The sequence below is a fragment of the Pyrgilauda ruficollis genome, unplaced genomic scaffold (assembly GCF_017590135.1).
Source record: "Pyrgilauda ruficollis isolate IOZ18807 unplaced genomic scaffold, ASM1759013v1 scaffold75, whole genome shotgun sequence".
Taxonomy (NCBI): Eukaryota; Metazoa; Chordata; class Aves; order Passeriformes; family Passeridae; genus Pyrgilauda; species Pyrgilauda ruficollis.
This window is the reverse complement of record NW_024529377.1, coordinates 434,268-458,610: the sequence shown is the minus strand read 5'-3', so window position 1 is coordinate 458,610 and position 24,343 is coordinate 434,268. Positions and strand designations below refer to the sequence as shown.

At 43.7% G+C, this 24,343-nt stretch overlaps 1 protein-coding gene across 2 annotated transcripts in view; it reads left to right on the top strand.

The window, feature by feature from the left end:
* Positions 1–2,212: 2,212 nt before the first annotated feature.
* Positions 2,213–24,343, top strand: part of SNX30 (sorting nexin family member 30) — a 46,411-nt gene continuing 24,280 nt past the window's right edge. Inside the window, exons 1-3 of one of the 2 annotated variants that reach the window (XM_041486342.1) lie at positions 2,213–2,509; positions 2,642–2,818; positions 21,659–21,847. In XM_041486342.1, coding sequence (XP_041342276.1) covers positions 2,348–2,509; positions 2,642–2,818; positions 21,659–21,847 — 528 coding nt within the window. In that variant the 5' untranslated portion in view covers positions 2,213–2,347. The remainder of the gene's footprint in view (positions 2,510–2,641; positions 2,819–21,658; positions 21,848–24,343) is intronic. The other variant, XM_041486343.1, reaches the window with a different exon arrangement.

The window sequence follows — 24,343 nt, the reverse complement described above, 5'->3', positions numbered from 1 at the left end:
CTGACTCTTGACTTGAACTTGGTGTTCCTAACATCCATCAGGAATTTCCTGTTTCAGTTGATCTTTTGCCTCTTGCCCTCCTCCTATGGTCTCCTCTGGTAAGCCCACTTCCATCTTTTCCGCCCCTTCCCTGTGGGATGTTGGAGGATGCAATTAACTGCCCTTGAAGCTATCTGCTTCAGGCCCAAAAAGCCTCAGCCCTGCAGTTGCTGCTTGCAGATTGCCACCAACCATCTCAGTGCCCTCCTCTGAACTTTGTCCAGTTTGTCAGCATCTTGTATAAAGGTTCCACAATTGAACACAGGATTTCTGATGAGGTCTAGTGAGTGCCAAGCAGAGTCTGATAAATCCTGCCCTCAATCTGCTGCTTGTACTGCCTGCTCTTTAGGCAACCTGGATACCACCAGTCTTCCTTGCTCCAAGAATGCTTCCACCTTATGCTCAGCTCACTGCCCACTAAGCCAAGGTTTAATGAGCAGAAGGTCATTTGTACTTGCACAGGGCTACAATGGCCCCAGGTTTCCAAGCGTCAGGAGGTGTTGGTGTCCCTGACCAGGCCTCCTTTGGAAAAGGATTGAGTTGGAAACACAGCTGGGTGACATGGCATAAGGAAAAGAGAAAAAGAGCTCTCAGTAAGTCATAAACCTTTGAGATACAGACTGTCACAAAACTGAAGGGAACCAATTCATGAAAGTGTGGCAGATACACAAACCTGCCTGCTGCTTTATCACAATAGTTTCCACTTAAGATTTAGATAGTCTAAAAGAAAGTTGGGATGCATGTATCTAAGCTGACTAATGTGTATTGCTTCCTTTTTCTGACAGATAAGTAGGTTGTTGTTTCTGAAGTGTAATGAACAAGGAATATTTCACAGCCACTTTCTCACTGGGGCCTGGCACTAGGTTTGGACTTTTGATGTCTGCTGGAGTTCAAACATTAAATAATATCAAGTAGTTATTTATAGTAAGGATTGATTTTTTTTTCTTCTTTTTGTAGTAAGAGTCCGTAGTGTTGTGCTTTCGTGCTTGTCCTGGTGTATGGCATCTGGCAGTGACACCTGTAAAACTTGGTAGCTCAGCTGTAGGTATTAGTGCTGCCCTGTTGATTTCAGTGGTGTCTACTCCCCAGGAAAGTTAAATACAAGTGAAATATTTACAGCATCCAAGTCTTACCTGGTCATATACCTGTATGTTTATCTTCATGTATCTATCTGTAGCTTGAAGGGATCGTGACAGTCTTACAGTGCTTCATCACTTTCCCCAGTGGCATGTTACTCTATGGTGTCTAATTAGTGCTGAGCAAATTATCTGGGAAAAAGTAATTTATCCATCAGATTTAGCTTCTTTTCCTGCTCAGGAAAGATCTTAGACTAGGACTATGATTTATGTCCTATTTATTGGTTACTCTACCAACATGAACACTTTTCCCACGCTGTTAAATGTGGATAGATCACTGAATTTTTGTAATGGATTACATGCTGTCTGATGGATTTGCATGGATTGCTTCTAGAGGTCTTGATGTATCTTTCAGCTCATTTCAGCAGGATCAAGCATTCTACAACGATGGGAGATCTCTCAGCGTGAGATCTCTGCGACAAAAGTAGACACATGGCATCAGTGAAAGGATGTTTCTATGCATGCCTTGCGGGCAAGACACCTCTCAGTGTATCCGGTGCACTCTCACCGTGAGGGAGTCCCGGAGGCCGGGCCTTGTCCCTCCTCAGCCCGGCTGGGGTCGGTCCTGCACCGCAACACGCCCCATTTACAAACTTCCCTTCCAACTTGAGCGTAGTTTGAGGTCGGCGAGCCTTGAAAAGTCGAGGAGTATGATTGCTTTTCTGACACTTAACCCGCTGTTCGACAGCGTGCGGTGACCCCGCCGCAGTCCGGGGTCACCGTCGGGGCTGCTCGGTGGCGCGGTGCCTCCCCCGGCTCGGCCCGGCTCGGCTGGCCCGGCCCACCTGGGGCTCCATCAGATCCGCTGCCTGCCCGAGCTCGCCCGGGGCTCCGCGTATCTTGATGCCGGCCCGGGCCGCCTCTCCGCCTCGGCCCGCCCCGCTGCGCCGGGTGGCGGCCGCGGGCAGAGCCGGTGCCCGCCGCCGTGCGGGCCGGGCGGGGCGGGGCGGCAGGGGGCGCGGATGTCGCTTTGGAAGGGGGCGGGCGGCGGCGCAGGCGGATGCTGCGCTCGCTCCTCCTCCTCCGTCGTCGCCGCAGCCGCCGCCTCCTGCGCCTCCTCGTGTCGCGGCGGTGGCGGGCAGGGTCCGGCCGCGGCCCCGCAGCTTCTCGCCGAGGCGGCGCGGCCTCCGCTCCCTCCTGCCTTGCCTCGGTCGCTGCCCAGCCCCGGCGCGATGTCGGGCGGCGCGGCCAGCGCCCCTAAGCCCCTCCCGTCCTCCGGGCCCAAGTCGCTGCGGGAGATGCCGCATCCTCTGGCCACGTCCAGCAGCGAGGAGATGGGGCCGGCGCTCACCCCCAGCCCCGACCTGCTGCTGCCCCGCAGCATCGCCGACAAGGTATGGCCCGGGGGAAGGGATTGTGGCATTTGAGGGGGCCTCTGGTGTTGAAGGAGGGCGGGAAGAAGGACTGTGTATGTGTGTTTCCCTGACACATCCCTTTTCCCGGCTTCGTCTCGTCGTGGGATAAAGCCCTGGGCGCTGCTGACATCAATTGCAAGAGCACAGAGCGGCTCCGGGGGGAGAACATACCGTGTCCCTTGCTGCGAGGGACCGTCTGGGACACTGGTAATCGCGCTGTCGCAGGAGGGTTGCGAGAGGCAGGATTTTATTTACTGTAACTCCTGTGGCTCATGTCTGCAGATAGGTGTAAGTTTTTCAGGCATTGCTGCAGCTCCTTTGCTGTCTCCTTCCTGTAGTGCTCACGCGGAAGGCTTGGAGCTGGCATGGTTTCCTTATCATCAGCTTGTTTGTGACTGTCCTTTCCAGGCTGAACTCCTGCTCGCTTCTTCTCTGCACTAATACAGACACAGTGTTCTGCAGGAGTATCTATGTTTGTTTTCCTTTCCCTGGCTCTGGTATATGTTCACAGGACACTAGCAAACTCTGTGAAGTGCCTTCCTCGTGGTAATAATTCGGTACTGGTAGTACAGCGCTGCCAATACATTAGCTGCTCTTGCAAGGACTTAGTATCCCTGTGGACAAGTCTTCCTGAAATTTTTAAGGTAGGATTTTCTGGGAGCAAGAACTGCAAGGTGTGATATGGGTTTAAATGCAGTTCTGGCACAGCTAGTTCGTGCATACCAGGTATTATTACTGAGTTGCTGGTGTCAAGAAGTGCTTTTTCTGTGGCTGTTGTCCTGGGGAATATGGACCTGCTTCTGAGTAGGATGGATCCCTTAGGCTGCAAAAGCCTTGAGGCTGTCAGCAGTATCTGGCCCAATACACTCCCATGCTATAGGGGAGTGAGTCAAGGTAGCCTGGCCTCTTCCATATTTCACCATCTGCTGTGTGCAGCTGTGATGTAGGGATTCAGCGCTTCTTTCCGCCCATGTAAGGAGTCCTCTTCTTGAACATTTGCCCACTGTTGCTTTTGTGAGAAGCAAGGTTTATCTTCTCTTCAAGAACTTAGGCCTTCATCTAACAAATCAGTCAGTTGATGACTTGTGGAGAAAAGGGGATGTGACTAAGGCAGGGGTAGAAATTGTGGAGGTTTTTGTCTGTGATAGATGGTTTAATCATCTCACTAGGTTGTTGTCTGGCAAACCTGTAGCAATAGAAATTGGCAGCTACCTTCACAGATCTTGCAGCTGAGAAGCTGCAGCTGTTGGCACGGTCCGTCCACACTGCTGTATAGCTGGTGAGAAGCAGTTATGAGGAGTACCTTACACCCTGTAGTGTCTTTTCTCAGTTGTATTAAAGAACTTCTTTGCTTTTGGAGTGCAAGCAAGCTTCTCTCTGCTTTACTTCTTTGAGGTTTTGAGAAGTGTATCAGTGTATTCTTGACAACCTGGGGGCAGAAATAACTCTAGCTTTAGGCTGTGGTCAGCTAACTTCTCATAAGTGGGAAAGTTCTTGCCCAGTTTTTCCATCAGCAATAGAAATAAAATCCACCTTCCTGTTCCCTGTATGTAGTACCATTCAGTTGTAGGCACTTGGCAGCATAGAAATACTCTAAAAGGCAGAACAAAAGTGGCTGTGGTAAGTGATGACTTTAGACTTGAGTGCAGTTCCGTGCTTGACCTGGAAATGACACTAGACTATGCTCCTTGCAGAGTAAAAGCATATCCAGTAGGAAGAGAATATGATTTTTTTCCTTCTGGCTGAATTAGCAGAAAAAGCCATATGTCTTATCCTCTTGATGGATGGAGATCAACAGCTTTGCTCTGTATGGGATGTCCCTTCTTCAGCTTAGTATTTCACACACTGGCAAGAAAAAATGTAGTAACTTCTTTCCCATCTCAGGAAAAAAAATTCAATAAACAGGTGTTACTAGCTTTAAGGCAATGCCTGCCCTGAGTATTAAGTAGTCTACAGAGGGAGGGAGGGTAAGTGGAGGTAAACAGGTAAAACCACTTTTTGGGTGGTTAGTATGTCTCAGTCTTAGAATCATGGAATGGTTTGGGTTGGAAGGGAGCTCAAAGATGATCTAGTCCAACCTCTGTGCTGTGGACAGGGGCACCTCACTACATCAGATTGCTCAGAGTTTCATCCAGCCTGGCCTTGGACCCTTCCAGTGTTAATCTTAAAAATCTTAATCTCTCATGATGGATTATTTATCTTTTGAGACACTGGCTCATTAATCAACTAATAGTGCTGAGTAACTTCCAATAGCTGAGTAACGAAGGGCGGTCAGCATTTAGGTCTGACTTAGGCTTAAAGCTCTGCATTAGTTATTTATTGATACTTGAGTAGGAGCTGTTCTAATCTTCTATCTGGTCTTTTGGGAGAATCTGGTGGAGATTGGTACTGCAGAAATTTTGTTCCAAGTCTCCTGCTTCAAAGTGTCTTTGAGTCAGATTCTGTCCATATTCAGACATGTACTAGGATATCGCTTTGGGAAGAGGGCTAGTGAAAATAGCTGTCCCATCACTATGAAGTGTATAATTTGCTTTTTCTGGGCTCCTCATGTTTTCTCTGAGCAAATACTTTCTAATATCTGCTGCAAGCTACAAGTACCAAGACTGAAATCCTCTGAGTGGAGAAAGCAAAGGGAGTAAAGGGGGGTTTTCTGCCCATAAAGTGCTTCAATTTTTATTGCCACTGATGTATAGCATAGAAGTGGTTGAGCCTCTGCCATCACTGCTTTGTATTCTTTGAAGCATGTTTTTCTTACTCTTTTTTTTTTGATCCATTGAGAAAGAACATCACTTTATCCTGAGTCAGAAAAACCTGGGGGACAGGAACATCTGCCTCTGTGTCTCCTTTTGGATTTTGATTCAAATGTGCGAATAATGTAGTATTTCAGATCCTGTGTAACTTTCTTTAATATCTCATAAACCTTAGGTTGCTGTTCAAGAAGTGGCTAATGCTACTAGAGCAGTAGGTAATTGGAAGGGGAAGGAAAATTTTTTGTGCTGTTTACTGAGACCATCTAAGTAGACTAGTCTCAAGTTTTCTGAATCTTAGGAAGAGGGCTGCAGAACTGTGGTGTCTTTATCCTGACTTGTAATGGACGGTAGTTTTAGAAACCAGGACGCCTTGACTTTTGACAGCATCTTATCTCTTAGATGAAAAGGACATTTTAGCCAAGTTCTTGACTTTTACAGTCATGCTGCAGGAGACATGAAACACTTGAGTTGTAGATTCTTGTTTCTAAAGCATTTATATATGGGCCATGTGTTTCTGTAAAGATCTTTCTGTTCCCCTGAAATCTAATTGCCTAAAATACTGTCTTGATGCCTGAGCACCGTGAGTGTCTTTGAGTTTATTCTCCCTTCACCCTTGCTAGCTTTCAGATAAGGAGACAGCGTAAGTTGAACCTGAGTGCTACCATGTTTCTTGTGTTTTGGGTCTTTTTCCTTTTATTCGGTTGGGGTTTTTTAACATCAGGTGAGAGGAGAAACATGCAGAAGAAAACAGTTCCTCAAGTTGCATGGCAGGGTTAGTTGTAGAATTAGTTGTAAAACTGAGACCTTGCTGGTTTAGCTTTTGGAACACATATAAGCTAAATGAGATCTTGTTTTCAGAGCAGATCCACTGCTGAGGAGGGCAAGACATGAGGAAGTGTGTGGATTTCTCTCTGCCCTTCTTAAAAAAGAAGGAAGTTCTGCTTGCACATGACTACTTGACTCCAGTGCTCAAGTTTGTTACTTTCGATAGCAGATCTGCTTTGCGCACCAGGACAAGTGCTTTGACAATAAGGAGAAAAGGCAGTATTAATAGGTTACTGAGATTAGGGCAGAGGTGAGAAGAAGATGTTTTGCTGCAATAAGACTCGGATTCAACCCCTCTGAGGCTGTGCAGATTTAGTAGGCTGCTGCTAAGGTTTGGAAGTGCCAGGCTGTGCAAAGTTAGAAAGGAAGTGTTCTGTATGGCTTAGTTCCACTGTCATCTCGCTGTGGTCCCTCTAGAATTGCATAAGAGTATCTTCCTAACATGGTGGTGTTGGCTATTCTTGCTGTGGCCTGCCTTGAGACTGACAGCTGTCTGAGCTGTGATGATTCACATCACTGGTTTCTTGCCAAGAACTCCAAAACATTTCGTATCCCACCTGTCCTAGGACTCAGGCTCCCTTGTCCTTTTTCAGACATTTCTGACTGCTGTTACTGTACTTGGGGCCAGCTACCTGAAACTTTCTCAGCTTTTATTCTTGGAAGCTCTGCCTACCTCGTTTTTGCCTCAGTTAACTCTATACAGCTGATGAGAGCTTCAAGGCTGCTTTACAGGCACTATATCAAGCAGATACCAGAGCTGATGTGGAATACCAGGCTTGCAGTGAATGCATACCTTGAATTTGCTAGTTCATGGAGATGGGCTTTAAAACTCCTAGTGCAAACTTCTGGTTACTAACTGAAAACTATTGTTTGCATGCTCTTCTGCTTCCAAGTTACCACCCTAGTGAATTCCTAGACTTCTTATTAGTACCTGATCAAATATACTTGGCGTTTGCTGGAGTGCTGTCACATAGCACTTACTCCAAAAGGGAGCCTGGCACCTCTCCAATTCCAAAAAATATACTGGGAGTTTGAAGCTCTACTTCCAGCCTCCTTAGTTGCTATTTTGTAATTATTGCTCTTAACTTTACCCACCTACAGATGAAACCAGTTTGCAGTATAATCTGAAAACTTAAAATAGATCTGCATGAGCTTCTAAAACTTCTTCATTCTCTGACTACATGAGAACTTAGACCGGCACCATGTATTGTTCTTAAAGGAAGCTGGAGGTAAATTCTCAGTTGTGGAAGAGACTTGCAGACTGTAGAAAGTCAAATTGAAGTTGGTGAACTTGGGAAACAGTGTCAGTATGGATGGGTTGATCTCTGTTCCTATCTACAGAATTCAAAAATGACAGTCACAGGGAAGTTGAGGCTAGAAGTCAATTCTGCATACTGTCTTGTCCAACCTTTTGGCTCATATAGGCCAGGCTGCCCAGGATGCTATGAAGTTGTTTTTTGAATAGCTCTCTGGGCATCCTGTTGCTGCGTCCAGTCACCCACAAAGTAAAATGTCTTCCTCATGTTTAAGTGAAACTTCCAGTATTTCAATTTTCACTAAAAAGAGTCTGTTACTTCCTTCTGTATATGGTTCCATCAAATATTTATCCTTATTGATAAGATTCCCTGAGCATTATTTTCTCTAGGCTGTTTGCCTTCTTTGCGTGGAGGCATGTTGCTGGTTCTTGGTAAATTTTTCCATCACTGTCTATGGGTTTTTTTTTCATTCCCTGTCCAAACTGCTTTTCAGTCAATCAGCCTCCAGCACACACTGCTGCATGGGGTTGCTCCTGGTAGGTGCAGGACTTTGCGTTTCCTCATATCGAATTTTTTGAGCTATTCCACAGCCCATTTCTCCAGCCTCTTGAGGTTTTCCTGAATGACAGCACAGACATCTGATCAAGGATTCTATACAGTTGTGTACTCTCAGTCCACTTGCTGAGGATGTACCTGTTCCATCATTTAGGTCTTTAATGAAGGTGCTCTTTCTTACAGTTGCCTTCACGTTTAGAAATGGGAAAGGGTACTTTCATGGTATTTTCCACCTTAGGTGCTGTAGTACTGTTGTAAAACTCAGTGGTCTCTATTAAACAACTACAGCGAGTTTCTGGAATTGGCAGTTCACTTCTTTTTTGAACAAGATGAAGGATAGCTAGCAAGTTGGACCAAACACTTGAATCAGCATAACTATTTTAGTACCATTACTTTTTCAGTCTCTCCTGGTAAAGCTAAACATAGCTTCTACTGTACAACAGTATTATTACTTTGTGGTTCTTACTTCAACTTAATGGAGGGAGGGGTATATACTTTGAGGTTGAATTCAGTGTTGCACAGCTTTCATAATCTTTTCAATAGGATTGCTTCATACATAATGAGATAGAGTATTGGAAACATATTCAGAGTATACATAGAGGAACTTGGTTCTTCAGATGGATTTCAGAAGGAGTAACTTGTCAGCCATGGTGGAAAAAGTTATGCTTGATGGTGAGGAATCCTCAGAGCTGCCCGTGCTGGAATGCCTTAAACTTACCCAAGTATGTGAATGCTTTCTGAGCTCATTCATGGATAGGAAGGGATAACCACTTTGGTAACAAAGTTCTCTTATTGCGATTGTATGGGGTCCTCCTCCTATTATCGGTGCCTCAGGAAGCATGTCCCTGTAATTAATGTCGGGAGGGGCAGAGAATAAAGAACAAAGGTTTGCTATGGACATGCCTATCTGGAAGACCTCAGTTCCTAGATTTATGTGGAAACTGTTGTTCTGGTGTCTTCTAGCATAGTGGTGTACTCTTTTGGTATCTTAAACAGATGGTCTGGCTGTCACATGAGCCAGTCTGTTCCAGCACCGAGCTGGAAGACTGCTGCCTGTAAAGTAGGTCAGGAGACAAGGCAGGCAGCTCTTTTGGTGCAGTGGACTTAGTGCCACTGCAAGAAAATCTACTTGCCACACCTGAAATGCGTGTCTGAGATTGTAACTTGCATGTGCCTTCAGTCTGCTTAAGACTTTTAATAAGTCAATTAAAAATGGCATTTTATCTTGTGTATTTCTCAGAAATAACTTTGCTGAGGCTTGTTCTCTGTGGACCATGAGCAAGATCTTAAATGCTGAACTGTACTGATGCTTTAAGTTGTGACTGAGTTGACTGCCTGAGCCTGGATGCTGGTGCAGCTGAAATTTCCAAGATCTTGTGGCTGGGGGGGAATTGTTTGCATCATTAGGCCGTAATGGTGAAAAAAGGTCTGAACTCCTACATGGCATCTGTAACTGTGAAGTAAAATCTGTGTAAAGTTACTCTTAATAAATTGTTGAAAAACAAGGGGGAACAGTTTCTTTCCAGTTATTAAGGGCAATAACTGACAGCCAGGTAGCTACTAGCTACCCATTGCTATCAGTTCAACTACCAGTTGAAGATGGAAAAAAAACTTTAGTAAGCTGTAATTATTTTAATGAGTTATCATTTCCATTGCCAGTCCAGCTTAAATGGTATTCAGAAAGGGCAGGAAGGGAGACCCAGAGGGAACTACTGACTACTCAGCCTCACCTTAGTCCCTGGAAGGTGATAGAGCAATGAATTCTGTAGCCATCTTTATCCACAGAGAGGATGAAAAGGTGATCAGGAGTAGTCAGTGTGGATTCACTAAAGGTAAATCATGCTTGACCAACCTGATTGCTGGCTGTGAAGAAACAGCTACCTGTTGGATGGATGAGCAGTGGATGTTGTCTTCAGAAAGGCTTCCAGCACTGTCTCTTAAAACATCCTCATGGGCAAGCTCAGGGAGAGTGGACTGGATGAGTGGACAGGGAGGTGGATTGAGAGCCAGCTAAACAGTAGATTCCGGAGTCATAATCAGTGGCACAGACTCTAGTTAGAGGCCTGTCACTCGTGGTGTCTCCCACCAATAGTGGGCCCAGCCTTGTTTAATTTTTCCATCAACGACTTGGATGAAGGGACAGAGGCTTCCTCAGCAATTTCAGTGACAACACAAAGGAGGGCTGAGCAGCCCTTCAGAAGGATCTCAACAGCCTGGAGGGATGGGCACAGAGGAACCTTCTGAAATTCAGCAAAGGCAAGTGCAGGGTTCTGCAGCTGGGGAGGAACAACCCCAGGTACCAGCACAGCCTGGGGGTGACCTGCTGGGAAGCAGGTTCCCTCTCTGAGAGGGAGCTGGTGGGTCCTGGTGGATAACAAGCAGTTGACCACCAGTTGACAATGAGCCAGCAGTGCCCTGGTGGCCAAGAAGGCCAGTGACATCCTTGGGTGCATTATGAAGAACATCGTCATCAGGTCCAGAGAGGTGACCCTGACCTGCTACTCAGCCCTGAGGTACAGCCTCACCTGGAATGCTGTGTCCAGTTTTGGGTTCCTCAGTACAAGAAAGGCATGAAACTCCTGGAGCAGGTCCAGCAGAGGGCATCAAAGATGACTAAGGGAATGGAGCATCTCTCTTAGTGAGGAAAGGCTGATGGACCTGGGGCTTTTCAGCCTTGAGAAGAGGCAGCTGAGAGGATCTCATCAATGCTTATGAGTATCTGTGGGGAGAGTGTCAAGAGGATGGACCAGGCTCCTCCCAGTGGTGCCAAGCCAAACAACAAAGACCAGTGAAGCAGACACATGCACAAAAAGTTCCAGCTGAATGTGAGGAGGAGCTTTACTGTGCGAGAGATGGAACATTGAACAGGCTGCTCAGAGAGGTGTATTCTCACTAGAGATAATCAAGAACTGTCTGGGTGCAATAATGTGCAACAGGCTCTGGGTTAATGCTGCTTGAGCAGGGAGGCTGGGCCAGATGACCCAATGTGATTCCTTCCAACCTTACCTATTCTGTGATTCTGTGTTTTGGCGGGTGAATTTATGGGACAAATTCTAATTTATAAATTGGGTAGGTCAAGGAATGGAAAGAAATGTCACCTTCATCTGTAGGTGATGTTACAATATCAAAATTATTGATTCTCCACCAGATATTTCACTTAAACTGGGAGTTATCAGAGTAAGCATTTAAGTGATACTGGTTAGTGGAACTAGCTGAAATGGTTCTGAAAATTGAGACAATAATCCAAACTTCATGCAACAGTGAAGGAAGGAGTTTAGCCAAGAGCTGTCATCGGAGTGCTTCTGAAAGCATAAACCCTGTTAGAGAGCATTATTGTCTTAGAGCCACATTCAGAGCTTCTACACTACCACTTTTGTGAAGCAATACACAATAGGTGACATGCTACTTTGGAAGTGAAAGTGGTGGTGTCTGTAACTCTTAATGATGGGTTTCTCCTTTGTCGTTTTAGGTATCTTGGTTGAAGACCAATATTACACAAGTGTATGGGAGCAAAGACGTGGGAAAAATGTGTAGTAGTCTGGTTTGCAGGAAAATGTAGAGATTGTAAAATACAAACTTGCTTCAAATCATGCCTCAAATTACAGAGAGCAGACCTGTGAGAATGACAGTCTCACTTCCTGTCTTGGAGTGATCAATAGTATTACTAGGGCAGTGATCTATAGTGTTATTAGTGATGGGAGGCTTACCGCACTGAAGGACATGCTTTTGTCATGATTATCAATCTGTGCTTTGGCTTCATGCTGAATTTAAGTCTGAAAAAGTTCCCCTACCTTAAAGTTTCTCTTTGTAATTTTCCTCACTTTTCCAGTAAGCTTGAATGATTCTGTGTGTTGCTTGAAAAGGGATTCTTTGCAGACAGGTGTTGCTCAGGGGCTGGGAAGCCTCCTACCCATCACCGGTGCAGATGGTGTTAACAGCAGGCACTTCAAGCTAACTCTGTGGCAAAAGCAGTGGCATCTGGTAGTGATAGACTACCCAGATGATAGAAACCCATGATTTTCTGGGTGGAACCTTTGCTTTAGCTTATTAGGTGCTAGAATAAGGCAAATTGAGTGAAAATTTTGAATACTGGCAAGATGAAACTGTGAGTTTTGGATTGTTGCCCAGAAAATCTGTGGACATCTCTAATCAATGCCATTTATTGCAAGTGATCATCTTGACCTCTTCACAATTTGTATGATGACTTCCAGTGTGCTGACTAACCTGTTCCTTGATCAGTATACTTCACTTGAAGCCATGTGTGTAACTTTTATGTGCCTTTGTGGCTGTGGTAAGCCTAGATTATTAACTAAAAGGTGTTTCTCTAGATAGATTAGTCTGTAGATCTCAAGTTGTTGTGGTTTGATGCTGGCCCAATGCCAGGCACCCATGAAAGCTGTTCGCTCATCCTCTCCTGCCATAGCTGGGCTGTGGAGAGAAAAAAATTAATGAAGGGTTCATGAATTGAGATAAGGACCGGGAGAAAACACTTCAAGGACAAAACAGGCTCAACTTAAGTTACAAAGTGAATTTACAACTAACAGAATCAGAGGATGATAATGAGAAGTAAAATAGGCCCTTAAAACACCTTTTTCCCCCCAGCCCCTCCCTCTTTCCCACTGACAGCAAGGGAGACAGGGCATGGCGGTTTGATCAGTTCATCACCGAGATTTTCTTCCACTTCTCCGGGAGAGGAGTCCATCCCCTGTGAGGCTGTGGGGTCCCTCCCATGGGAGACAGTTCTCCATGAACTTCTCCACCATGGGTCCAGTCTCATGAGCAGCAGCCATACCACACCTGCTGCAGTGTGAATCCCCCCACGGGCAGACAGTCCTCCCAAAACTGCTGCAACATGGGTCACTTTTTCCACAGGGTGCAGTCCTCCAAGGACAGGCTGCTCCAACCTGGAACAAGGGCCCTCTCTCTCCACTGAGTCTCCCACTGGATCACAGCTTCCTCCAAGCAGCCACCTGCTCTGGCATGGGCACCTCTCCCACAGGCTGCAGGTGGATCTCTTCATCCCCCATGGATCCCCATGGGCTGTGGGTGGATCTCTGCATCCCCCATGGATCCCCATGGGCTGTGGGTGAATCTCTGCATCCCCCGTGGATCCCCACAGGCTGCAGGGGCACAGCTGTTTCGCCTTGGTCTCACCACGGCTGCAGAGGAATCTCTGCTCCAGTGCCTGGAGCACCTCCTTCCCCTCCTTGTCCAGTGACCATGGTGTCTCCATGTTGTTTCCCTCACATGTTCTCACCTGCTTCTCTTCTCTGACTAGAAGAAAATCTGTGAGCCCTTTATTTTGATTTTCTTCTGAAATATGTTGTCACAGAGGCGTTGCCAACCTCTGTAGTTTTGGCCAGCAGCATGTCCATCTTCAGAGCCATCAGGGATTGGCTCTGCTGGACGCTGTGGAAGCTTCCAGCAGCTTCTCCCAGAAGCCACCTCTGTGCCCCCCGCGCTACCAGAAACCAGGCTGTGCAAAACCAATACAAAAGTCCATCAGTCTCTATAGATAATTTTCTTACTGTGAAGAAATACTTTGTGACTGCTTTTCCTCAGTTTTTCTACTCAAAGCAGCAACTGAAACAGTCATGCTGTGTGGGTTTTGGTTCAGGGTTGTTTTTTCTTTTTTGCAGCAGATAAGCACTTTGTTTATTTTATCCTTTTGAAAGCAAATGCCTTTCTGCTGGAAAATGTCTTGTATATCAGCAAATGTGATAGAGAGATATCGCTTAAATTGCACCTGCATAAATTGAGAGCTTCTCCAAGAGTACACTCCAGCTCTTGCAGGGTGTGAGATGTAAATGTGAATTCTCCCTCTAAGTATCTTTGTCTCTGGCCTCTGTTACTTGCACAGTGATACCTTGTCAGTCTGACTTGCTCTTAGAAAATCTTCACTGGTCTGTGTCAGGAAAACTAATGCAACTCATCTGAAACAGAGAGCATGAGGGAACCCACATTGTAGTGTATGCATATTCTTTCTTGTTTAAATGAAAGTCACCAGGATACTACAGTGCTTTCCAGCCCTCTTATGTCTTTCCCTTTTATTTCTTCTCTGTTTCTCCACAATCCTTTGCATCTGTTCACATTGAAAAACCCTAGCATATTACTGTTAACTCTCAAAAGCCAAATGAACAGTTTGGTGACACTGGGTAGCTAGATAACAGATGTAACTAAATCTGCTTCTGGAGAGTGAAGAGAAAACCCCAAACTTCTACATGAAGTATGTCTGCAGAGCTTTAACACAAAACTGTCTCTAGGAGAAGGCAGTTTCGTTTGGACAAGCTTAATAAACTGTTCCATCTGTAATCAGATATAAATCTGGTTTCTTAGATTGGGAATGATTCCTAGTCATATGCAGGATTCAAGTTTTCCTGCTCATAGTCTGAAATCCTGGCTGCTGCTTTGCTATTTAGAAGGTCAGCACTCAGCTCCTGAAAATGAAGCTTTAAACAAAACACAGGGTGCGTTAGCCTTGTTTGTTGACAAGGTGCTCTTTAACATGTTGAAATGGTTTATGGTGTTTTTGTGCACACAACTGCAGAGTCCATGTTACAAACAATATTACTGGAACAAAATCCTTTCCTACAGACATGGAACTTAACAGAGCTACAGTTCATAAATTCCGTTATTTCTGAATGTTCCTAAGGACATGTAGCTTCTGCCATTTGTGGAGGCCTTTGAGCTCTGAAGATAGACAGGAATTGGTGCCTGTTGCCTACTACTGAGAACCACAGAAAGACGAAAGAACCTCTAGCTCTTTTAAAGAAGCATCCAAGTCTGCCCAAATCTTAACCTCTCTTGCTTCTCATCAGGTCACAAGCACTTTTGTGCTACTTTCTGCAGCTTAAACACAACTGAACTAATCATGCTGCACAGTTGCCAGCATGGCAGATTGCTTAGGAAGGCAGATTCAGCCTTCTGCAAGGACTCAAGTGCTCTAAAAACAGATGCGAGAACTAACCTTGTATCTGAAACTTCTTATTTCAAGAGAATAGTTCATCCTGTGGATGTGTTAAAATACTCTTGACATTTACCACAGTAAGAAAGCTATGGCAATCCTGTAGTTACTCCTTGCACTTCATTTCCTGTGCAAAGGATTTGGGGAGTGTACATGTCAGCTTCATGGCAGTTAGTAAGTTCAAAATGTGTGTTATACTTTTACATTTTACCTTATTAATGTCTGCTGTGAGTAATAACCCATTTCATCTTCCAGATGCCTGTCCTCCAAAGGCATTTGGCCTTTCATGCACAAAGCACTACAGTAACATGGCTTATTACTAGTATTGAAAGTCTTGTCTTAACTGTTGTAAAACATCTATGAGATACCACTAACATTCCTGATTTTCGGAGTCTAACCTGAACCATATTTAGGTTTAGAGTGGGATTTGCACAGTTCCCCTTCCAGACTACAGAAAGAAGCCTGGTTTTTATGGACTATGAGAAGACAGACTTACAGATGGACTGACTGTATGAATAGATAGTCTGATGTGGTACTTGATGCTTTTCTTTTGACACTTTCTTTTGCCCTGGTGCACAGGAATGCTGAAACCATTTGTACTGTAGCTGTGTCCCTAAAGACTTCAGCAACAGAGGTCGGAGATAGCTTATAGCTCTTGCTGAAAATGCTGTTTGACAGAATGTTTCTGTGCCCACATTCTTGTTCTGTTTAGCGTAGCTGGGATGACTTATTAGAAAACAAATCACAAAGTAAAATAATCCATTCTATGAAATTGTAGGTCAATTTTGACCTACAGAGCAGAAATCGTAGTTCAAATGATGAACACCAGAGCAAAGTCACCAGACTCATGGCTTGGCAGCATGTTGTACTTGGATGCTTATTTAAAATACTCTGAGAGCAAATTGGTCTAGTCATTATCTAGTGGATTTTTGGTTAGATGAGCAAAATACCAGTTGTACTGCTGAAACTTTAGAGATGAGGTATGGCCCTGTTAAATTGGGCGCTTTCTGCTTGACCCTGCAGAGCCCACAGACTCAGTTCATAATACCCTTCACAGCTAAGAAGTTTAAATTTGGCTTGGGTCCTTAGCAGCTCATCATTGCTTCTACTCTACTGGCACATTTTGAGGGCAAGAGGAATTCCTTCTGATTTGTTCTTACTCTGTATTGCTCTTAAAATGGCCTCAACCTTCCAGTCTGATTTTAGATTATTATTGTAATAGAAACCACTGGCCTTTTTGGAAAGTATCATCTTGTTCCTTGTGAGTACATCCGCATAAACTGTACCATCCCTTCCCATTACTGGAGAAGGATATCAGGAGCTGGCACATGTAAGCACTTTCCCTTTTCCAGGGTGGTAGGTCTAGACTAGAAATTGATTGTCACAGTTTTTGTCAAACAAAACTTAGCACTGCCTTATTTGTGGATCAGTGTAGGAACATGGTTCTTCTTCCTGGAGATGAGCAGGGTTTTTGGCATTTAACTGTGGGGATTTTTAAATTTTTTTTTAAACCCAGTTGAGCATGACTGCCTTGTTCTCTCCATCCCTTCTGCGTCCACAGCATTCTCCCTTCTCTGCACTCTGTATGCCCACTTTGGTGCCTTAAATTAACTGCTCAAAAGCAAATGCAAGAGGCTGGGATATGTACTATCTCAGACATGTGAAGAAACAGAAGTGACCACTAATAAACAAAACCTGATGCTGCTGCCTGCTAGAGAAGAAAACTGAACATACATAAAGGGGAAGTAAATGCATTTTCTTCTGTTGTTCTGTATCTAGCTGGTATTGAATAATAGTCTTGTGTAGACTGAAATTTCACTAAACAGGTGGGTCTTCTAATAGAATACTGTACACAGATGAGCTAATCTAGGTGTACTGGAGGATGCGGAAGTGTTTTTTCTTTCTACATGGAGCTGACCTATACAAAAAATACTTGCATTCAAAACTTGCTGGGATAAGACAAGGAGTGTTATGAACAGGTCTGTGAAAGTGAAGTTCATTTAAGCTTTTATAGTGCCCTCAGGAACGTTTGTGTCTAAACCACTTCAGTTTTCCAGTTGCTGTCTGCCATTCTCCTATGACTTACTGCCATATACTGAAGGTATGGAGATAAGTGTTCAAAAACCCAGCTATAATTGCGTGGAATTGTTGTCTGCTTAACATGGCTCTGTCATTATGCCTCTGTGAAATGAATGGCAAAAAGCAATGGAACACCTTGAAACAGAAGAAGAAAATGTACAGTACTCTGAATTTTGGAAGTGAAGCAATGTGGTTCTAGGAGCAGTATAGGCCTGGCTCTCAGATCCCTGAAGTATGCAGGGGTATTTAGGTTAAGTGCACCTCCTGCTTCTAAACAGCAACATTTCTAAATGTCTCTTAGTGTCACACAATACTTGTTGAATGGGAGCAGTGCACCCACAGCATCACACAGGTTCAGGGGCTTTGCAGAGGTGAGTTTATTTGTGCTTGGAAGACCTGGCTGAACCACATCTTCTGCTTCCTCATGGGCCGCTGCTTTGACAGCAAAGCTGTCTGGTTAAGCTGTACACTTGCTCAGGCAGGATAGGTGAAAACTATGAAAGCATTCAGTTTCTGGAAACTGTAATATTAACTAGTTGCCTGTAACTCAACAGAAGACTCCATTTTCTTCACAATAAATCAATACCTATGGAAATTTAGACCCTCAGGGGTTGAGTCCTGGATGCTTTCTCTGGTGAACTACTCCATGAGGGGAGGCTGCCATCCAGAAGACTGAATACCAAGCTCCTGAAGTTTCTACTTCATGTGAATCTGAATCCAAACTGCTCTGTAAATTGAGTTGTGGAAAATCTCCTGGGAGAAGATGACAACAGTTGGAAAGTTACCAACTCATTTTGAATCTCACATACAGACTTCTAGTTTAAAAAATTCAGTTGAATTTTATGTTTGGATGAAGTGAACTTCTTGATAGATTTAATATCTGTTTCTGGGCTAGCTGACTAGTCAAGGTGTTTGGAGAGCATGATTTAACAAAGTAATGTGAAGCAGCCTTACCAGATAGCAGCCTGGATAGTTGTCAGGTTGTATTTCCAACACAGGCAGTTAGGTCCAACTTGCCTGGCACTGCGGGATACCAAACATGCTTTCAAAATCCTCTGACTTCTGTACCCATAAATTCAGGTGTCTTGAGGAATTCTAGGAACTTCACAGAAATGCATGAGGAGCCTGCCCTTGTGGTTGTTTCACAACTATATGCAAGAACCAGTAGCTCATGAACCTGAAAGTCCGAATGTCACACTGTATCTACTGTAGGTTGTGATCCAGGCCTTGCTACACCTTCACCTGACCTATCACTACCATACTTCAACAGATGACAAAGCTGTTTAGACTGTCCTGAGGAAGTGGGGGACAGAGACTAAGGATCTTTACTTTAGAAAAAGCTTTGAAACTTCAGAAAAAGCTTTATGGATGCTTGCTAAGAAGTGAAGAATGTCTTGACAAAACATGTCCTCCACAGCACCTTGCCTGGCTAACCAGGAGCAGCCTCCCCTTCTCTCTGCTGTGGGACTGCTCAGCTTTATGGCAGACTGACTACTGTGAGTAACAGAAACTTCGACAAAAGGCTTTGAAAGCAGTGGGTACCTGCTGTGACTTGGACTGTTCTGGTCTCTAATAGTGGTACCTCAGAGAGTTACTTAAAACATGGATGGGCAGCTACTTGGTGCACTAAAGGTGAAGCTGATGCATGAGCCACTGGCACTGAAGTCAGACACAGCTTGCCAGCTTGTTTATACAAAATGGATAATACCAGCCAGTATTTCAGATGCTTGTGGGTATGATAGTTATACCAACTGATAGAAACACAGGTGGCTGCATATCTCCTTTCCCACTAAGCTCTGCAGGACATACTCCTCTTCTTGTGATAAAAGCAGACTAACACAAATGGTGCAGTCTTGTTTCCTGAACGGAAAACAAAAGAAAGAAAAAAAAAAATTAAGTCACCCAAGTATCATGGAAGAAAGGCTGGGCAATTAACATGGCATGGAGGTGCTTTGCTGGTAGGATTACAGCCTGAGGTATCTTGCCTCATACTTCAAAGCCTGTCTCTTTCTAGCAATAGCATAAGACTTCAGCAAAATTGATCCTGCCTACTGTTAAACAAGGATTCAGCAGCTATGTGTGTTGTTTCTAGTGCACTTAGCTAGGAGGTTCCAAGAGGAGAAATAATTAGGTTCTAACTTGGGTTTCATCTACTGAAAAGTTGCCAAGTAGCAGGGTATGATGCCAGCTGTCTCTGCCAGGGGAGGATTCTGCAGATGAGGCAGAACAGCGCAGTAACACATTATCTCTCTTTTCCCCACCACCACAGCTAGCAGCTCTCCTGATTTGAACCACTGCTGGTACAGAAGCTTTACTTGATGTAGGTCTGGATTGTTTCATCCAAGATAGAACTATCACAGCCTTTAACACCCGAGACATTCCACAGGACCCATGACTGCAAGAATACACTCAAGTGCCATGAAGTGAATTCAAACCTTCACAGGCTTCTGTGCTGCTGAAAATGTGCAAGACTTACTCATATGATATTGTTACTTCCCGAGAGAATTATGAGGAAAGTGCTAATTTCATACTAACTGGCTAGCAGCTAACTGACTGTAAGCTCCATCTTTGGTTCTTTTCCTAGATTCTCATATTTTAAGCAGATTCCATCACATGCTTTAAGCTTTCTTTTGGAAAAGTTTTATTACAAGTTTTTGAGATCTCCTGTGGAACCAGGCTAAGCTGTTTCTGCAAGTTAATTGTCATACTGGCTGCAGATCTGGCACAACTTGTACGTTAATGCTTAATGCACATGGGCAATGATGAGCTGTCTTTTCCTTTGGAAACAGAAACAAATTTGTCTCCAGCTACTGTGGTATCCCAAGGTTTGCTTTGCTTTTTACTCTGCTCAGACAAATTCTCTTGGGTAGCTGAACTGCAGATTTTATGAAGCCATCTCCTGTTGTTAACCTTATCCTGTCTACTGCTTATTCTGTTTGTGTAATTTGAACAGAACTTCTTATCTACTGAGTTAGTGTGCCATTGCTTCCTCCTGTTGTATGTGTTCCTCCTATGCTGAGTCTGAGCCAGATGCTTGTATAGCTTGAAGCGTCTACCTCATGTCTGAGCTGGCAAGCTGTGCCTTGCTCCTCCTGCTCTTTTGCCCCCTTGAGAGCATTTGAGTGCCTGCCTTCCTGTCTTGCTCACCTGCCAGTTAAACCTGAAACCATCTATTTGTTGGCAGCCACTTCTGTGCATTGGCTGAGGGAACGTATCTCACCTCAGTTAGTAGACAATAGTTTAGATTATCCCTTTCCCAAAATGTCTAGGCTAAACAATTATTTTCTCTACTTCATAAGGCAGCCCTCAAGGTGAAGAGCGATGCTGCCACGGTTCTGCAGTACTGCAACAAACAGATGGCTCTTTATGAAATCCTAGTACTCCCATGATGGGTTTGTGACAATGACTGGTAGAAATTCAGCTGTGTTTTTAACCTTTATCAAAAGCTGACCTTTGTAAGTAACTTTACCTCAAAGCTCTTGCCTGTGATTCTATACCTTTGGCTAAAGGAGCATTGATGAACAGAGGGGGTCTCATCGACGCGATTGCTTTGCTAAGATGATATGTTTTGTCTAGCCACTTACAGCTGTGTGAAGTTGGGTCTAGGAAGTAACTGTGTAACTAAAACACTTCTAGTTAATGTGCTTAGCTGTAGTAATGTTTCTCTGTTTAACAACAAAGGAAATCACTCTGTGGATAAGTCTATTCCTGTGCTACTATTAAAAAGATGCAAACAAAAACCCTCCTGTCTTCTTTGAAAAGAAGAGCCATTGATCCTTAGGACTTTCTGTGTACAACTTGTCACACACTGTCAGCTCCCTCTGCTACAAAACCAGAGCAAAGAACATGTTAAGTTGCTGTGATATTTATGCAAATGCAATAACTGCTGTTACGGAGTAGCTGGTTTGTATTGAAGTGTGAGATTTGAAGGTGTGTGGATGTACCAAGTTAGCTATTAATTTGTTTTGCTGTGATTTTCTTCCTAAAATAGCAACTTGCTGGATCTTTCGCCCTCTGTGTTCTCTACGTGCTGGATGACACTCTTAGGCTTGGGAGAATGGGAATGAGGACCTCTCCAAGGAAAAAGTAGTGTTTTCATTTGCTTTAGGCCTCCAGCAGGGAGGTGCGCCTAGACACTTGTGCAGGAGAGTATGATCTGTAACTGTTCTGAAGTGCAGTGATGGCGATTCAGACTCTCGCTGCTGTCAACATGTGTGCAAGTTAATGGACTGGATGGGAGGCCTCTGATGAAAATTTTGCTTCTTCCGCTATCACAGGAGTCTCCAGAGGTGAAAGCTTACTGTATTCCAGACAGCTGAACTGTTGCCGTTTTGCCTGAAACCTGTGTTATAAGTAGGTCTCTTGATTTGCCTAGCTGTTTTGTTTTCAGTCTAGGTTGGCTCAGTCTCACCAGGAAGTGTTGGTTCAGCAATGCTGTCCTTTCTTATGAATTGAAAGCAGGTTGTGCAGTACTTAGGGAAGGTATAGTGTGCTTTATCCTCAGCTTAATGACTTTAGTGTGTTGCCCAGGTGTTCTGGAAAAGGGTGATCCTTGGAGGTGCTGAAACAATTAACCCTTATAATATATCAGAGAAGCTTGTCTGTGGTGTCTTTGAAAATACTATGCTTTACCTTGAATCTGTTAAGCTTATTAAAAACTTTCTTTCTTTTTTTTTTTTTTTTTTCCTCTCCAATACAGGATCTCAGCCTGCCCAATGGCACACCAGTGGACACTTCTAGCCCGGCCTCCTCCTCATCTCTCCTCAACAGACTGCAGCTGGATGATGACTTGGATGTGGAAACTAGAGACCTTTTTGTTACAGTTGATGATCCCAAAAAACACGTGTGCACAATGGAGACATATATTACATACAGGGTTACAACAAAGGTACAAAGCAATATTCTCTTTCCTAGTACTTCCTTCTTTGTGGGATAACTTTAGGGCATACTGGATATTCACATCTTGCACTGTTATACTATCTTAAGGACAAGAACTTAGTGTCTTTCGGTACCTTGTGAATGTGTTGAAGATGTGACACTTCTTAGCAGAACTGTTACTTCAGTGTCTGAAATTGTGGAAAAAGCTTTTAACATGTCAGCTTAGGTTTATTTTTTTGTCTCTGATTCCTAAATAGAACTGCTTGTAAACTTGCAAGGCCAGTTTCTTTCATTAACTTCACAGTTTGTTCATTTAAGTAATCTGACACTCACTTGGTTTGAATTCCCTTAAGGGGAATGTGCCTTTTGGTTCACTGTTAATCATCTCGCTTTTTGTGTCTGTCCTTTTCTGAAAAGCTTTAAGCTTGTTGCTGGAAGTGTTTTCTACATTTTCTCTGTTATCCACTAAAATCATAGTCTTGATCCTCAGCTGTAAACTAGCTTTCATGCAGTTGCTGGTTCAGATACTTCTACAGCTGTTAATAAAATGAAGCAGCCTTAGAATGCTGCTGCCAAGCAAAAGTGGCTGGAGATTTTTTCAGCACCTGTTGTAGTTCAGTCATGAATGTAATCTCTATATATTTTTATGAAAAGTGATCTGAAAAGTCCACCACATTCACAACTGAAATATTGATTCCTCGTAATTAACTCATTCTTACTATAATGAGCTCCTAGGTGATGTTGACATCTACTTTGGGCACTTGTAGTTACCTAAGGCAAAAGGTGTTCACTAACTTTATTAGTAATATACTTGATATATTTGTCCAGAAAGATTAACATTCCTCCGGCCCACTTAGATGGCAGTATGTACTGGAGCAAATATTTTCAGTAGAGATAAGGAAGCTTTACAGGCCACAGATGATATTTTTCCAAATGTCCACTTCAAAGTTTCACTTTCAGACTGCACAGGAGAAAATGGAGTTTCTCTAAAATAGTAACTATCTCTTCCTGCACATTTAACACAGTTCTGCCATTCATTTTTACTCTAGTAGCGTTAATCTTTCATGAAGCCCTTTATCTTTTCTTACTTGGAGCAGCTTAGCCTTCAGCTATTGCTTGATCAGAAGGAATAGGAACCAAAAAATAAAATGCATCTTTCCACATTAGAGAAATGGCTAAAATTGGCTAATGTTATTTCTCTCTTAAATTAAGATTCAAATTATTCTGTCAATATAAAATATTTCTATATAGTGGCACCCTAATAATATTCCTATGCTTGGAAATCCTAATGTTCAAGGATTATATGCTTTTCTTTTTAAAGCAGAACTCTGAAACATAGCCAAGCTCTTCACCATATTTAGTTCAGAAGTATTACCAAACAGTGTCTCTTTTCTTACTTAAAAAAATAATTCTAATACTTCTGATTTTGATGTCTACCTGCCTGTCTGTTAATACTTGTTTTATTTTGGATCTCATTGTAGCACATGAATCTGCTATATCATACCATTGCAATGCAGTTATGAAACTGAATAAGTTCTTCTGAATCACCATGAAATCCTCAGCTCTTTAGTTTTATTATTCGTTGAAACTTCTGGTTAATCTCTAGGGTCGGAACCTCTAGGACTATCTACCAATGTTCAAGACTTAACAGTATTAATGGTCTAACCCATTCTTGCCCTACAAACAAGGTGTCTTTGATGTCAAGCTAGTTGCCAGTTAGCCATTGTATCTACAAGCAGTAATTAAACTTCGCAAAAAAGCTGCACAGGAATAATCCATGGAGTGAGATGAGGAGTGTTCGCAACACCTCCCTTGTAGCCTTGCGGGAAAGAAGTTTGAGGCCTCTAAAGGGTCTCTCTGGTGATTCTGAATGAGGAGACAGGGATGGCTGGGGTTTTTTCTTCTCTGTTGGAGAACACTTCTAGAACCGCAAAGGATAAACATAGGTCATAGAATGAGTTATTCTGAAGACGAAAAGCAGCATCACTAGGGGAAGAGGGAGTTGCTAATGCTGTAATGTGTTCTTGCGACAGGATAGCACTGTAGGGAGGAGTGTAGACTGATCACAGTCTCATTTGTGTTGTGTGGGGTTTTTTTTACCTCTTTCTTTTTACAGGTCCTTCATTCTAACAGGAAAAAAAAAAAGGTCTTTCAGTATGCCCTGGGCTTTTCATCTTCTCATACCTTTGCCAGCAGGTGGTGGTGACTGAGGAAGGGTCAAAACCTTGGCTTGCAAAGGAAAACTTTACTTGATCCTGCTTGTGTACCTGTTTTCACAGCTCCCTAGTAAGAGCCAGGTAGCATTTCCTAGCCTGTGTTGTGGATGAACATATTTAAAGAACGTAATGGTAATCCTCCAGCTAACAAGATAGTGATTCAGGACTGATTCCCTTGATTCTCTCATACAGTGTGTTCATCTTGCTAATGCAGTTACTAATACAAGTTAGTAAGCACTTTCCTTACACAGAGGGGCTAGTGAAACTGTAAAGGTGGGTGGAAGTTGTGA